At 48.4% G+C, this 17,227-nt stretch overlaps 1 protein-coding gene across 1 annotated transcript; it reads right to left on the bottom strand.

The window, feature by feature from the left end:
* Nucleotides 1-839: 839 nt before the first annotated feature.
* Nucleotides 840-6,959, bottom strand: LOC119177953 (tigger transposable element-derived protein 6). The gene has a single exon (XM_037429132.2). The coding sequence runs from the start codon at nucleotides 6,174-6,176 to the stop codon at nucleotides 4,614-4,616; it is 1,563 nt and encodes a 520-aa protein (XP_037285029.2). The 5' UTR covers nucleotides 6,177-6,959; the 3' UTR covers nucleotides 840-4,613.
* Between the last annotated feature and the right edge of the window lie 10,268 nt (nucleotides 6,960-17,227).

Here is a 17,227-nt window from a genome sequence, read left to right on the forward strand (position 1 = left end):
TTTCTGCTAAAGAAAAAAGTTGCGGAAATACTGTTTCGCTAGCTGGCCTAAACAATGACACTGTTTGAAATACACAGAGCCAGCTTGCTGCAAAGCGTAAACGGAATGCCAGACTATCCGCGTCCCACGCAGAGCTGCCGAACTTGGAAACACCTAGAAGCGTCTGCTGTGAGAGATGCCGACAGCCTCAAGTGAAAGCGCCGGGCCACACAACCTTTTGTAATACAAGCAACCCCTTCCTTCGCCTCATCCCGCTGCGCTTTATTATGCAAGAGAGAGTACTTTATTCGTCAATCGAATGATAGCGTAGTTCCGACTGACACGACAAAATAAATACTTACTTGTCCGGGCTAAAACAGCATTTTCAGGCTCTTCGTCGCTCGATGAATCCAGGTCAGAGTCATCCCTGTAACCAGGGGACTTTTGCAGCAAATTTTCCATAAAATGCACCCGGGTCCATTCTTCGAAATCGTTGCTTTGTCTGCCTGTCCTGCGTGAGGTGGTGCAGCGATAATGGAAGCAGTGCAAGCAGAGGAGCGCGCTACCAGACAAAATTGCACAGCGCAACCTTAGCGGGATGAAAAACACAGCATTGTGCCTCGTGTTGCCTGTAGGCAACAAACACCTCACGCGCCCGTACGGGCCCAAATTAGCAGCGCCGTTTATATAATTTGACAACGAGGAAAGTGAGGCATTTTTCTAAGTCATTGCAAAAAGCCAGAGAGAGAACAACGAATGCTTACCCGGAAATAGATGTTCGAACGCTGAAGTCGCGTCGTAGAGCGCTCTGCAGTGATTTGCGCGCCAAACTTTTTTCTCTTCGTCGGTTTCTTAGTTACAAATCAGAGGGCGCCACACATTCATGTGGCAGTAACATGGGGAGACTTTGGAGGGAAAAAGAAGCTCGCGAAACCGAAAGTGATCCAAAAAAACAAATATTTTCCGCTATGTTGCCTGTGGGCAACGTTCGTCAATAAAGGGCTAAGGAGACAACGTAGGGAAGCACTCCAACGGTCTCGAAGGCGTCTCTAAAGTCCTCAACTCTGTAGGGACGCTTACGCACATCACCATGCAAAAACAACGTGTTCAGTACAATATGGCCACTGGGCAACGTAGGCAACATGATCTCGTAGTCCATATCATCTGCACCATTATTCCTGTTTTCGCGGCCAGCGCGGGCCGCTATCACAGCTCGTCGGAGCTCATGACTCCACGACCGTCGGCTTTCGCTGCCGGAAGCAGAATGCATCATGGTATGGCCGATGGCGAGAACAGGTCGTTCTGCAACACTGCTTATAACAAACTATAGGCGATTTGCATCTTGCCAAGTTACAATTAACCGCTTATGCAGCGCGTTAAATGCTCTTGGCGGAAACTTCGAAGGTGCATGACCGTCCATATTTCTCTGGCTGAAAGCTTGCTCTGTTCCTTCGTTGGGGCGCACAAGTACCAGTGCACCAACTTTTACGCACGGATGTGTGTGCGCTTGCGGGCCGCCACCACCATCGTGCTGGTAAGTGATTTTCCGTAACCTAAAGATTGTCTGTTGCGTTGCCTTTTATAAGTAAGTCGCACACGAGTGACCGATATAAAGTAGGAATATTTGGAAGGCCCAGAAACCCGCCACGGTGGTCTATAGTGGCTTGGCACTCGATGCTGGCCTGCAAGTCGCGCCGGGCCGAATCCCGACCACGGCGGTCGCATTTTCGATAAAAGCGAAAGTGCTTGAGGCCCGTGAGCTTAACTGCTATTTGGCGCACGTAAAAGCAAACAAAAAGAACCCACGAGGTCGAAATTTCCGGAGCCTCCACTACATAGTCTTTCATAACCATATGAAAATTAAACCCCGACAAATTTGATATGTTCTTAAAGCTATTGTACAAACCTGTCTGTCGAGTAAAGTCTGTCGAGTAAAGGTATCGCACGATCTAACTGCCATGCGCGCCACAGTTAAACACACGTGCGCAGTGTTACACCTGTGAGTCCACACCGAACGTCAATGCCTCGGCAAAAGGCAATCTGTGTCAAGGCCAGCAATCAAGCCCGCCTGACGCGACCAACCTCAACGACGTCATCAAGCGACGGCACCGGTTTGTCACGCAACGCACCGCGAGCGTCCTCAGCGCGCGAGCCTGTTTAAGCAACTGGCGCCTTCTAGTCTGGCGAGTCTTACGCAATGCGTGGCAACATCCCTCGTCCTTGGTGCAACCACGCGCAGCGGCGGGCCCCATTGGAGGATTCCGACATCATGGCGAGTGGCCCTTCTGGTTGGACATTTAGTTACTCAAAGAATCTACCCGCTGCGTATAAAAAAAGCCCTGCGGCGCGTCACCAGCAGCTGACCTATGGGTCAGAGAAGCCTCTCGTCGGTTCGAGCCCCTTCACAGACGGCGCGCCCGTGTCCTTGGCAGCGGCGAGCTTCGTGGCGCCCATCGTAACCTTGTCGACGGTGCGCCTCGTAACAGCGTGCGAGAGAAGACATCTCGGCTCTTCGAGTCCCTAAACTGTCGGCCCCAGTACGGAATTTGTAACGCCTCTATTTTTTTGCTGTACATAAACCTTGCCTTAACTCACCGTCGTCTCGTCCGCTCGTCTATCAGCTCTGCGCAGAAGCAGTCGCGAGCTGAGTAACACACGCTACCAAACGGCTGGTGACCGTGTCGGCGGAGTTCGGAGCTGTGGCGCCTTCGGTACCGTGTTGGCGTCGCCGTCTTTCGTAACAGTGGTTGACAGCTGCGGGATCGGCCGGCTTCAGCGACATCGATGCGGTGAGTGCCTGATGTTTTCCTCTCAGTTCACCAGACCACACTAGCACAGGTTATAGTACTTTAGAGAAGGGCTGTGTGTAGCATTAGAGTGAGATTTGATCGTTTCAAGCAAAATCGAAGCACTTTGAAACCAAAGTTAATGCGGAGCGTGTAAACACGGGAGTGTTGAAAATTGCTTGCGCGTCTTGCTAGTAGACTTGTAGTGGGTACGGCAAGTAGATTATTAACAGGGGCAAACAGCAAGAGGCTACTGTGAGCGATGGAGCACCTTAAAGTGAAGGAAATCATCGAAATTTGTGAGGAACTCGGCATTACTTTGGGCTGTGCGAAACGAAAGCAAGCGATCCTTGAGATCATGACGGATGAAGTACTGACCGAGCCCAATGCTGCTTAGCTTCGGTGTTCGGACGAGAACCGGCGCATTCAGCATGGTATGGCCGATTTTTTTCTTTATTGCAGCATGTAACATTCAAACAACAGCAAACACACTCGGACTGAGCTGCCAGCTCAATTCCAAGCAGATGAGCCATTTACCATACATACTTGAATGGTTTCGAATGACATAGTTCATCCATAACATTTAGCAGTTCATCATTGTAGCAAAGCTTTGCAAAAACTTCTCGCAACTTGCATATATGTTCAATATATGGCCGCGCGTCTAAATCACAATGTCTGACTGCCATGCGGCTTAGCCATATGCTGTTTAAGCCAAGGAGAAAGAACATATATTTTAGTAGGCCCGGTTGTGTTGCTAAAAATCGAATCCCATGTGAAGTGAGAGGAAAATCTTTCCTAAGTGTCCTCTGTAGAACATTCTAGAACAAAAATGCGTCCCAGCAATCTATAAAAACATGCTCTACAGACTCAGGCTTTCAGCAAAGTAAGCAGTGTGATCCCCACGTTAAAAAAACGCCTTTTTGTTCTAGCCGGCAGCGAATTCGTGTGCAGATTATAAAAGAACATTTTAACTTTAGCTGGTATGATCATCTTTTTAACTCTTTTTAAAACGTCTTCTCCTTGGCTTCCACTATACATAGAACGATACAAAGGAACAGGACAGTTTCATTCAAGTCTCTTGACAAACACTTCCGAGTGAGATTAGATAAATACTCCAAGCTAAATCTAGATCTAACAAATCGAAAAGCCACAACAACTTCTCGAAGAAAGGTACGGACACCATAACGGAATTCATCATTCGAGGTAACAATAAAGTTCGGCAATGCTGATGCTAGCCTGATTTCAAGGAATGTACGTAAAAACGGATCTTGTTGATCTCGTAGAAAGAGAAACCTTGATACAACCTGCCTCAAAAATAAGTGTGGCAAGGCTACACCACCTCTTTTTAGTCTCAAGAAGAGGTTGTTGCGACTTGTCCGTTCGTACTGGGATTGCCACACGAAAACAGCAAGAAGCCTTTGAATCCTCTGGATATTGATCCTGGAACGTGACAGTGCTTGCAGCAAGTAAACCAGCCGCGATACTAAGAAGACGTTGCATATTGTCGCGCGAGCGAAGATGGACAGATCACGGCTTCCCAATTTCTGTGTCAGAACAGATAGCCCTTTGGTTTTCTCGGTCCACAGATCATCGTTGTTCTTATACTGGTCAAGCGGAACACCGAGGTATGTGTTAGGCTTGCTTGACCATTTGATCCATTCATAAACCGTTGGGAACGCTTCCCAATCCCATGCCACAGCCCAACACACTTGTCTATGTTTACAGTTGAATCCCGCTACAACGAAATTGACGGGGCGGGCGCAAAATTTCGTTATCGTGGAAATTCGTTGTCGCGATACGATGAAATACATACGTGACACGGGACTTGCTGAAGCAAAAGAACAAGCTTTAATGCCAAAAATCGCTCAACTTCGCCTGTTTCCGCTTCTTGCCAAGCGATGGCACAACACGACTTTCGCACGCTGCCAGTAGAGCCATTGCTTCATCGTCGTCCTCCGACCCGATGCAACGCCTGATGATATCGAATGCATCTAGCACCTGTGAAGTCGGTGGTAGTGCGGGATCACGTTGCGCGATTGTGTCATCATCGTCCGACGAAACACCATCTTCCTGGACGCTCTTTATGATGTCTGCGTCCGTCATTTCCTCGCGCACCACCAAGCAAGAGTCGGCTTGCAAGAACTCGCTGATATGTACGTCGGCGGGCACATCACTTTCCTGCAGGTCTGCCCAAGCGACTGCGATTTCTTCGTCCTGGTCCAGCAACCTGTCCTCATCGCGGTCTGCATCGCCATCGTAAGCTTCAATCGCCGAATCGGAAGTCTCGGCGCACTGTACTGTGAATCCGGCATGGCGAAAGCAGTTCGCAACTACGGCGCTCCCCGTCTCGCACCACGAAGCAGCGATCATTTGGAGCGCCATGAACAAGTCGATTTTCGTTTCGCGACCCAACCGAGTGTTCAAAATCAGCCTTTGGATAAGGCGCTTGCGGTACGCGCACTTGACGCTTTGGATGACCCCATGGTCGAGGGGTTGAATGATGGACGTGCAGTTCGGTGGCAAAAACTTGAGCTGCACGTTCTCGAGCTCCGTGTCCTCAATGGAATGTGCGGAACAATTGTCTAAAAGCAGACAAACCTTGCGGCCTTGCCTGCCCATGTCCCGGTCGAATTCCTCGACCCACTCTCCAAAAATTGCACGGGTCATCCACGCCCGGCTGATGGCCACGTACTTCACTGGAAGGCGCCGATTTCCTTTGAAGCAGCGCGGTTTTGCGCTTTTGCCAATGACCAAAAGCGGTCGCTTATCTGATCCGTCCATATTGGCGCACAGTAGCACGGTGATTCTTTTCTTGCTGTGTTTACCTCCTTGACAGCGCAGCCCCTTAAAATCCAGGGTCTTGTTCGGTAACATTTCGTAGAATAGACCGGTCTCATCGGCATTGTATATGTCCAATGATGCGTAGTCCTTAAGGATGCTTCCAAGGCTGGCCGACATCCACGCGGCGGCGCCGTCTTTATCCGCCGAAGCGGCTTCACCACACAACACTTTGCCGATGATGCTGTGGCGGGATTTAAATCTGTTTAGCCAACCTACGCTGGCCTTGAAATCATCAATGCCGAGCATGCAGGCAAAATCCAGTGCCTTTTGCCGTACAATATCGCCGCTAAGGGCAATTTTCTTGGCCCGCGTCTCCACGAACCAGGTGTAAACAGCCTTGTCTAAGGCTTCGTGCACTGGCTGGGTCACCTTCTTATGCTTAGCGGACGTCCCTGAAGCTAGAGCTTTGCCTATCGCGTCCTTGCTCTTCAATATAGTTGACAGAGAGCTCGCCGCAATGCCGAGCTCTTCAGCGATCAGTGCCTTCTTCTTTCCAGCTTCAGCCTGTGCGATGATGTGAGCCTTGTCTTCGAGCGACAAAAACTTGCGCTTTTTCGCCGGCTGTGCCATCGTTGATCGCGTTACTGCACCTTCGGGAAACAATCAAACAATGACCAAAGCGTGCGATCGCTCGTTGTGAAGAAGCTAGCCCTAGTCAAGCCGCCGGAAGCGGAAGCCGTCGTCCGAACGCATCGTCGCATTCTACCGGGATTTGCCTCGCATCTCCAATTTTGTACGTACGTACGTACACATAAATTGGAAATTCCTAACATTGAAACCATTATCACAAACGTTATAAAAATGATTAAAAATACTATAAAAATCAAATTAATGCGTGTTGTTTGTACACAGACACGATTCAAAACGTTTCCGACGTTTCTTCCGAATCTACATGAGAGCGCGTTGCATTGATTGCATCGCCATCACTATCGCGGTATGTATGGCGGCTTTGTGTTGTTTACATTGCGCAGCGAGTCACCGTCGCGCCCAGTATGCACGCTCTGAGCAACATCTTGTGTGTGTGTGTTTTTTTTTAAATGTTATTAAGGTCCATGGTTTGTCAAGGCATTAAAACACTTTTGAGAATTTCAATAAGCTGTAATTTGAATAATTTTGCTCGTGCCTGTCCCGCAAAAAACTTCGTTGAAGTGGAAATGCTGCCGTAAAGTAGTTCGTATTGGAGGGAATTTCGAAGCATTATACCCTATGGGACATCGACGGGGAATGGAAAAACCTTCGTTGTGGCGGAAATTTCGTTGAAGCGGACTTCGTTGTGCTGGGATTCGACTGTACAATGCTACTAGTAGCGTCACAAAACCTTCGTACAATGCTCATGGAGGTGGGTATGCTCTCCTGACTGGTACAAAATATTGCAACATCATCAGCATATGACAATATCTTCACCTCACAGGCTCCTAAATGAAAACCCTGTATATTTGAATTTTTTGTAATGGCCACACACAGAGGTTCCAGGTACAAAGCAAATAATAAAGGTGAAAGTGGGCATTCTTGCCTTACTGATGAACATACATTAATTCTTCTAGTTAACTCGCGGTTCACAATCAACTTGGTTGAACGATTGTCGTAAGCCATCTGAACACCCTTCAGTATCACAGAACCAATGCCAAGATGTTCTAACAATTTAAACAAAATGATATGACCAACTAGATCAAAATCCTTCGCTAGATCGATTTGCAACATTGCAACTCTTTTGAAGTCGGCGTCACAGCACTCCAATATGCTTTGTGTTGCATGTATGTTCGTAAAAATTGATCTTCCTCTTTTTCCACAGGTTTGATGTGGGCCAACCAGTGTACATATGACTGCTTGCAACTGCATCGCCAGAACTTTCATTAGTATTTTGTAGTCTACATTCATCAATGTTATCGGCCTATATCCAGACATATATTTCTGTTTTACAGGGTCTTTACTTTTCGGGATCAGAACAGTGTGTGCTTTCTTGAATGAAGGTGGTAGGCTACCCTTGTTATAAGATTCAGCGAAAACATTTTGTAAAACAGTGGCCATCTCTGCCTTGAAAGTCTTGTAGAATACTACCGTTATCCCATCTGGGCCAGGAGATTTCCCGTCACGCAATTGGTCTATAACTATTTCTATCTCTCCCGCAGTTATATCAACCGATATACCTTATGTATCTTGGCGATCTAGCGTTGGCAAAAAGCTTTTAAAATCTTTTTCAAAAGTGGCTTATTTAGGTATACGATTGGAAAATAATTCGCGATAATATTCTGTAAATGCATTCTTTATATCTTTGGGTTTAGTCGTTAACTGACCATTATATTCAATTTCTGTGATGTTTTCAGCACGCGCATACTTTTTTTTCCATAGTGAGAAATCGCTGATTAGCCATTTCATCTGCAAGTAACCTGTCTGCTCGGGCACTTACAACCGCACCTTGGAATTTAGCGACGTCGATGGCCTCAAGTTTGTTTTTAGTATATCTAATAACTTCGTCGTAAAATCCAGGTTTTTTTGTTTGTGCCTTGCTGTATTTCACAAGTACCTTCTTTAAACTGTTCTCCTCTACTCGTACCTTGTACCGTATTTCTGCAGCCCTTTCCATGGCGCACAGTCACAGTAGATTCAAAGAATTTCCAATTTTCCGACCTGTTACTAAATTCAAGGGTGTAAAGTTCGTGTAATTCTTTTTTGATACAATTGAAAATTTTATCATCACTAAGTAGTTTGGCATTTAACTTTCAAAGGTCCCATATAAATGCACGTTTAGGCGCTTCTTTTTGGCCTAAGGAAAACATAACAAGTGAGTGATTGCTGAATGAGACTAATTCAACACCATAACCATCACAAACGTTTGCCAGCTCTAATACCACGTAAGCTATGTGCAATCCTGCGTGGCTAGATCCCTGAAAGTGGGTATAATGATGCTGCAATCCGCCTTTAGCAAAGAAAGCAACATCCTGAAGGGAATACTTGTCAATACTCTCTTTTAGGTAATTAGCACTGTCATCTTTTCTAGCTAAGCATCTAGATCGATCATCTGCACTGAACACACAGTTATAATCGCCAAGAACGACAAGTAGCCTATTCGTTTCAAAATACGAACACAGTTCCTGAAAAAAAAAAAAAGCGATCACGAGGGTCTGTTGGTTCGTACACGTAAATTATTCTAAATTTCGCCTCTTCATAAGTAAAATCGCACAAAACAAACCTTCCATACAAAGATGTGACCATTGTTTCTTCAGCAATGCCTACGCATTTCTTAAGAAATATTGCACACCCTGCAGAAGTACCTATTGCGTGGCTAACACACACATTATAACGCGTGCTGAAAGGAGCAACCATATATTCGGTTCCACTCTCGCTTTCGACCTTTGTCTCTTGGACAGCAAGTATGTCCAAGTCTTTTTCTTCAATGAGACGCCTAACCTGACACTTTTACGCTTTGCAGACAATCCATGCACGTTAAGCGTGCCTACGCGAATCGGTGCAGTCAGACGCATCATTTTCAACAAGTGTGAACAGACTTGCATGGTTAGCTCGACACCACCAATGCGCGCCCAGGCTCAAAGCCAGAACGCTCACTTCCTGCGCCGTTCGCCGCGCGCAGGCGACGAGGACGCCGATCGAGACATTGCAGATGGATTGCCCTTTAGACCACCAGCCTTGGGCGACGGATGCTCGTGGCGTTGCGCTTGCCTTCTCGCTTGGCAAGGTAGCGTCCGTCCTCGGGGTTAGTGCCGCGCTATCCTTCGATAGGTCACAGCCGTGACGGTGTCCGCATTCCTGTTGCTCCACTGCGTCCTGGTCTTCAGTCGTCTCCTCGTCGGTAACCTCAGGCTCTGTCAGCGAACTTTCAGAGCGCTCAGGTTGTCCGCTTGGTCCACGTTGCGGAGAACAGTCTTCCGCCATTGGTGCCGCAGTCTAGGCCTCGTCGGCGTCCATAATGTTCTCGTGGCTGTCGTCTACAGTAGGAGACGCACCAATAACACTGGCATACATTCTAGCACAGTCCTCCCTGACGTGCCCAAAAGCACGACATCCCGTGCAGCGTGGCGTCTGACAATCACGTCTGATATCCCACGCCTTCGGCACCTCAGGAAAAGTGGCGCTCGTCCAGGCACAACGACAAGTACAGAACCGTTGTAGAACTTGAACAGATGTAGTTCCTCGGCTGACACGCCTTTATTGAGGACCATCCGTACAACTCGCGTTGTCGATTCTATGAACTCAAATCCAGGAACACGCCACTCGTCAAGACGCAGCTCCTTCACTTCACCAAACTCACTCAGAGCCTTTCGCAGAGCCTCTCCTGGGATGCGGAAAGGCAGCCAGTGATTTTTCAGTGTATTTCCTGCTTACAAGGATCAATATTTGCACAATATCCAACGTTCACACGTAAGCCACCTTTGCCAACCACACTTTGCCTGTCACTTGCGAAACTTGACAAGCCAGACATGGCTCATCTGGAACGCACCTATACCACTGACAGCCTTGAGCATGCCGGCTTCTTCAAGGGGTTCCCGGAAATCTTCGATTCGATAGGGCCTTTTCGAAGGGTCTCCGTGGAGAAAAACACAGTTTCATTCCTTCACCAGTCGGCAAAATCGGCAGTAAAAAGCGGTAGCCCGGTGGAAGGCACAAAAGACCTTCATCCTGGCCAGCGTTGGTCATTTGTTCACCTCGCAAGGAGCGAGCCATCCCGCGTCTGGTCTAGTCGAGCGCCAGATGTGGGGCATGGTATGGCCGATGCCGAGAACAGGACGTTCTTCAACACTACTTATAGCAAACTACAGGCGATTTCTATCTTGCCAAGTTACAATTAGCGGCTTATGCAGTGCGTTAAATGATCTTGGCGGAAAACTTCGAAGGTGCGTGACTATACCGTCTGTTGTTCTCCGACCGAAAGCTCTTTCTTTCCTTCGTTGGGGCGCACAAGTACGAGTGCGCTAACTTTTACGCACGGATGCGTGTGCGCTTGCGGGCCGCCGCCACCGGCCATGCTTGATAAGGGATTTTCCGTAACTTAAAGAGCGTCTGTTGCATCGGCTTTTATAACCGAGCCGCACACAAGTGACCGATACAAAGCAGGAATAAATAGAATGCCCAGTAACCCACCACAGCGGTCTATAGTGGCTTGGCACTCGCTGGCCCGCAAGTCACGCAGGGTCGAATCCCGACCTCGGCGGCCACATTTTCTATAGAGGCGACGGATTACTCCCGATGTCATAGCGTTACAAGAAGTACAATGTACCCCTACGCTTCCGGGTTACACCACATACACCACATCGCACAGCTACATTAGTTTCTAAGCATCTCACTATCATAGAACACACCCTTCAAAGCACCTCCATCTCGCACGTACTTCTCGAATTAGTCCCGTGCTCTCATTCCAGTAGCAGCCTGTACGTGCTTAACGTTTACAGTGCACCTAACGCCAGGAACGATGACTTCGGTCATTTATTTACACAACTATGCAAGTTGGGTAAACACATAGTTATTGTAGAAGATTTCAATGCTCCCCATCCGGCTTGGGGCTACGCAACAGAAACACCTAAAGGCCGACGACTCGCACAAGTTCTCGCGATTCATCGCATGACCCTGCTGACGGAACCAGATCAACCCACTCGCCTAGGTAATAGTGTCAGCAGAGACACATGCCCCGACCTCACGATAGTCAAGGGGGTTAGTCACCTTTCCTGGTGCAACCTCATGGTGAATCTAGGCAGTGATCACCAGATACTAACAACAGAGCTCCAAGTAGCAGCCACACGTGCCCCAGAGCGCATCATGAAATTAACAAGTTAAGATGCATTTAGGCGTAATTGTACAACTACCCATCAGAAGTCTCCCTCCCTAGAGGCTTGGATATTACAACTTCATTCCGATTTTCATATAGCTATCAAGCTCATCACTGCGATGGCAGAAATGCCTGATGTGGACCGGCATCTGCTGCATCTCTGGGGTGCCCACAGAGGCTTGACACGGCGGTGGCGGCAGCAGAAACATAACCGAAAACTTCGTCTTCAAATCGCCCAATTAGCTACTGAGGCACATGACTATGCGAACATCCTCACTATCAACAATTGGCGTAACTTCTGCGATCAACTCAATGGCTCACTAAGTACACCTCGAACGTGGCGTATACTCCGTGCTCTCTTAAATCCAACGCAGACAAAATCACACACTGCTAACGCAATCCGCATCATTCTCCACAAATCGGAACTCGGCGATACCACCCTGCTGCACACCTTAATGCAGCACTATCTATCCACAGGCCCCCGTCCCGCCTACCTTGATTATCCACACGTACACGATACACCTCTAGATAAGGACATTACAGAAGCAGAGGTTAGGGCAGCATTGCAAAGCATTAAGCGTAACACAGCACCCGGGACAGACGGGATTACGTACACACTTCTGCGTAATTGAAATGACCAGTCCATCGAATATTTAACCGCTTTTTACAATGAACATTGGAACAATGGCATGCTACCACAGGAATGGCGACAGGCAGAAATCATACTTATTCCAAAGCCTGGCAAGCCGCTATCCCTCCAGAATCTTTGCCCTATATTCTTAACTTCATGTGTAGCTAAACTCTTTGAATGCATTGTCCTCTCTCGACTACAATCATTTCTCAAAGACAGCCACTTTTTTCTTGATACACTATTCGGCTATTGTCCTGGTATCTCTACATGGGACGTATTATTACAGCTTAAGGAGGACGTGTCGGATAGCCCCACTTCAAACCAGGTCCGAGCTATTCTGGCCCTGGATCTGAAGGACAATCTCCCTTCATTTCAGTGTGGCTCCTGTATCTACAATTACGTCAGGTCCTTTTTTTTCGACCGCACGGCCACTATTGGGATTGGAGACCTTCGGTCGGACGTCATTCGTCTCGCAGGCAGAGGAACACCATAGGGCTCGGTTCTCTCGCCCATTTTGTTCAACGTGGCTATGGCTTAACTCCCTTCCCTATTACGACAGGTTCCCAACATCCAGCATGCGATCTATGCAGATGACACTACAATTTGGGCAACCAAAGGATCAGACGGAACCATTCAGGACGCCCTACAGGAAGCTGTGTCTGTGGTACAAGACTGTGCTGCTGCCGGCAGCCTTACGTGCTCAGTGGATAAGTCGGAGTTGTTATTGGTATACAAGCGGCGCCGCAAAACCGCCGATTCTCCTGACATTTCGCTGTTTCTTGATGGCCGTCCTATCCCTCTGGTACCACGAATTCGCATTTTAGGCCTCTACCTTCAGTCCGACGGCAAGGCTTCGCACACTACACACCTTCTGGCTCAGCAGATAACTCAAATTAGACACATGATCTAACGCATCACCAATCACAGGACAGGCCTCTGTGAGAAGGATGTCCTTCGCTTAGTACAAGCACTAATAGTTAGTCGGCTCACTTATCATCTTCCCTTTCACAATCTCACGCTAGCTCAAATAAAAAAAGATGGACATCCTTCTACCAACAGCTGTGAAGGCGGCTCTCAGCTTGCCTCCACATGCATCTACACAATGCCTCCTTCAACTAGGAGTTTACAACACCGTAACCGAACTCATCGAGGCCCAGCACAAGTCAGCTCCAACGGCTCAGGCAGACCCGTCAGGGCTGCACCATCCTGTCTCGTCTTGGCTACCTGATTCCCAAAAAAAACCCACACAAGTACCGCGACATAAACTTGCTTCTACTGTCCGCGCACTCATCAAAGTGCCTCCGATTCCACGCAATATGAATCCCTCCCGCCACGCCGGTCGTCGACGTGCCCAAGTTCAGGCTATGACACGCGTCTTTGGTGATGGTACCACAGACTTGCAAGTACTTTACACTGATGCGGCACGCTACCCAGAGAAATCAGCCATGTGTTTAGCCGTGACAGATGACACAGACGCCCTTGTGGCGTCTGCCACACTTCGCACTACATACAGTGGTCTGGCAGAGAAGGGAGCTCTTGCTCTGGCAATTGTTCACGCTACGACACTGTCACGTGACTCCCCTGTCACTATTGTAGCAGATTCACAAGCTGCTTGCCGTGCCTTCGCTCAAGGACTTGAGGCTGCACATACACACAATATCCTCTCTTCTGTCTCACCGTCCGCATTACGTCCTGTGCGTATCGTCTGGACTCCTGGACACGCCTCTCTCCATGGTAATGAACGCGTTCATGCGGTTGCCCGAGAGCTGACCGGCTGGGCTCCATTGGAAGAGCTGTCCAATTCAGACGACGCATTGACAGAACCACTAAACTACAATGCTACGCTGGAGTACTACCGACAGAGCCGTTATACGTATCCTCCACCTCATCCTTCACTTAACAGAGCAGATGCTGTCGCTTGGCGGCAACTATAGACCAATTCATTTTCTTGCATTTATATGCTAAATCGCTTTCATCCGACTCTCTACCCCTCCTACTGCCCCTTCTGTGGATCCAAAGCGACAGTGTACCACTCCACGTGGGAATGCTCTGCCCCACAGGGAGTTCCTCCCATTCCCAACCCCACCCCTTCCTGTTGGGATGAAAATGAATTTTGAGAGTCTAATGTGCAGCTAATGCACACCTAATGAGTCATTAGATTGATATTACACCTGCAAAGCCTAATGTCTCTTAGCATCAGGTGTGCAATGGAGACTCATATGACAACATGCACCAGGATTTCTGATGATCAAAGTACGCAGATTTTTCAGTGCATGTCCTAATGTCAAAACACATCACAATGAAAAAAATTGCGTTAATCTCTTATAGCCAACAAAAACTCAATTTGTTACTACTAAATGTAATAATCGCGAGAATCGTAGATCCCAAAACCACTATATGATTATGAAGAACACCGTAGCGGAGTGCTTCAGAAATTTTGAAGATCTGTGATTTCTTAACGTGCACCTAAGTCTAATTCAATTACTTGCTGATCTCAACATTCATGTACATGTTGTCTTTCAAAAGTCTAAAACACTAAACAGTCTGTATTCCCATAGATTTTTCGAACATGTTTTAGTAAATATAGCATTGACATGAAGAGAATGTGTAAATCAGCTAGACCATAATAATAATAATAATGACAATAATAATAATAATCCAGGGTCTCTGATGCATTCACGTAAGACAACTTGAAAGCGATAGCCATCTCTTTCTTTTTTCCAATCAGTCGATGTGTTCATCTTGCCGCCCTTCGAAAACTTTCTGCAACTAATGTGGTTATGCATTGCCTCCCTGGTTAAAGACGCCGTTTTGCGTAGCCGATCAGCCAGCCAAGATTGGGTGCGATATAATGACTTTATCATGTGACGCTATAATGACACGTCATCTCGTGGGGATTATTTTTTGCATGCATCTATCGTTCCCTATATTGCAGGATGCGAGACGCTGCCAACGGTCAAATTTTACATTGAATGAGGCATCTAAGGCTTGCGATTTCATTATTAATCAATGATTTATTATTTACTCATTCATGTAGTGTGCCCTGAAACAATTATAAGGTTGTACAGGTGCATCTAAAAACAAGAACTATTATTATTATTATTATTATTATTATTATTATTATTGATGATGATGATGATGAGATATTCGTGCCAGGAGCGCGATGTGGAGGCAAACTTTACTAGGGTATTCAGGGGTGCTTTCCACCACCTTGCACGCATAAATTTTGAATATGTATTTAAAACTAACAAGCATAGCGTCAATCGCTTATGCTGAAACGGTACCCCAAACAGTTGCGTAGACGTGCTAATTTGCCATTTGCATGGAGGGGGATGGTTACATTAGCCGATCAGTGGACACCAATGATTGATTGATTTGTGGGGTTACGATTATGAGAGACGCCGTAGTGGCGGGCTTTGGAAATTTCGACCACCTGTAGTTCTTTAACCAAATCTGAGCACACGGGCCTACATTTCCGTCCCCATTGGAAATGCAGCCACCGCAGCCGGGATTCGATCCCGCGACCTGCGGGTTAGTAGCCGAGTACCTCAGCCACTAGACCACCGCGGCGGTGCTCAGTGGACGCCTGAGGGCAACACAGGAGGTAAACTCATCGTATTGCCACGCTCCATTTCCCAAGTTTTTGTTATCGTTCCAAAACACCACACGATTCTCAGCGCAAACCGCGCCTGCAGTTTTCGAGAAGGTTCCGGACTGTAGATCATTTCGATAAGATCACGCCCACTGTGCGAACGGTACAGATTGTTCTGGAACCTAAGCCACCGTCAGCGATAATGCTAGAACATTCGACGGCAAGAGTATAAATACCGACGCGCTTCGCCACTTGTCAGTTGTTGATCAAAGGCCGACGCTCCGTTCGCCACTATCAGTCCGAGACTGCTATCTGCACGAGACTGCTGCTGTAATTGGACTTTCCGTTTACCGAGCACAGGTTCGCCCCAATAAACAGTTAAATCCCAACACAAAGTCTCCTGTCTTCGGCCACGTCACGACCCCGTGACATCTGGTGGAGGTGCTGCTTCGTTCGTGTACCGGACGCCCCCGTCAAGCCGTGAATCAAGCCCACGTCGCGGAGAAGACACAGACGCCAACCAGGAGCAGCGAACAAGCCGCCGACAGCAAGAGCTACCACCGGAGTACGGGCTTTCACAAGACAAGGCGCGGAAGACCAAGGCCATGACCGTGACTGCAGCGACGATGACAACCACAGCGTCCCAGCCCACGATGGTCATGCATCAACCCAGGGAACCACCAATTTTACATGGGTCATCGTTCGAAGACCCGGAGTCCTGGCTAGAAACATACGACCGTGTGGCCGCCTTAAACCACTGGAACCATGACGAAAAGCTCCGTCGTGTGTTCTTCTATTTGGAAGACACCGCAAGGACCTGGCTCGAAAATCGGGAGTCCACGCTCCGAACGTGGGATGTTTTCTGCGGCGCATTCCTGCGAACGTTCGCGAGCGTCGCTCGCAAAGAGAGGGCCGCTGCTTCATTAGAGACCCGGGTCCAGCTACCAAATGAAAATGTCGTCATTTTCACAGAAATGACCCGACTATTCCGTCATGCTGACCCATACACGCCTGAGGAGAAAAAAGTTCGTTTCCTCATGCGAGGGGTCAAACAGGAGCTCTTCGCGGGACTGATGAGAAACCCACCGAAAACCGTCCAAGAATTTGTAGCCGAAGCGACCACTATCGAAAAAACCCTGGACATGCGCACCAGACAGTATAATTGTCGCCTGACTGCAGACTGCGCTGCTGCTCAAGCCAGTAACTCCGGAGACCTGCGTGAAAGAATCAGAGCGATCGCGCGGGAAGAGCTGCGCAAGCTGTTGCCTTCGGCGCAGGCTCAAGTGGATTGAATCGCCGACATTGTGCGAGAAGAAGTTCGGCAATCGCTTCAGATTCCCCACGCATTGCTGCCCTAGCCGGAAGCTATGAGCTACGCCGCTGCACTGCGCCACAACGCTCCTCCCCGTCCACGCCAAAACGCCGCTTCGTCGCACTTCCGTCGACAGACGCCACCGACGTCATCCCGTTCGCCAGCAGCCCAGCGCAGTGCACCGAGGAAGACTGACGTCTGGCGCACCCCTGGCCATCGCCCGCTCTGCTACCACTGCAGCGAGGCCGGACACACATACCGCCGTTGCCAGTACCGACAGATGGGACTGCGTGGCTTTGCCGTCAAT

This window comes from Rhipicephalus microplus, chromosome 7 (genome assembly GCF_043290135.1).
Source record: "Rhipicephalus microplus isolate Deutch F79 chromosome 7, USDA_Rmic, whole genome shotgun sequence".
Classification (NCBI taxonomy): Eukaryota; Metazoa; Arthropoda; class Arachnida; order Ixodida; family Ixodidae; genus Rhipicephalus; species Rhipicephalus microplus.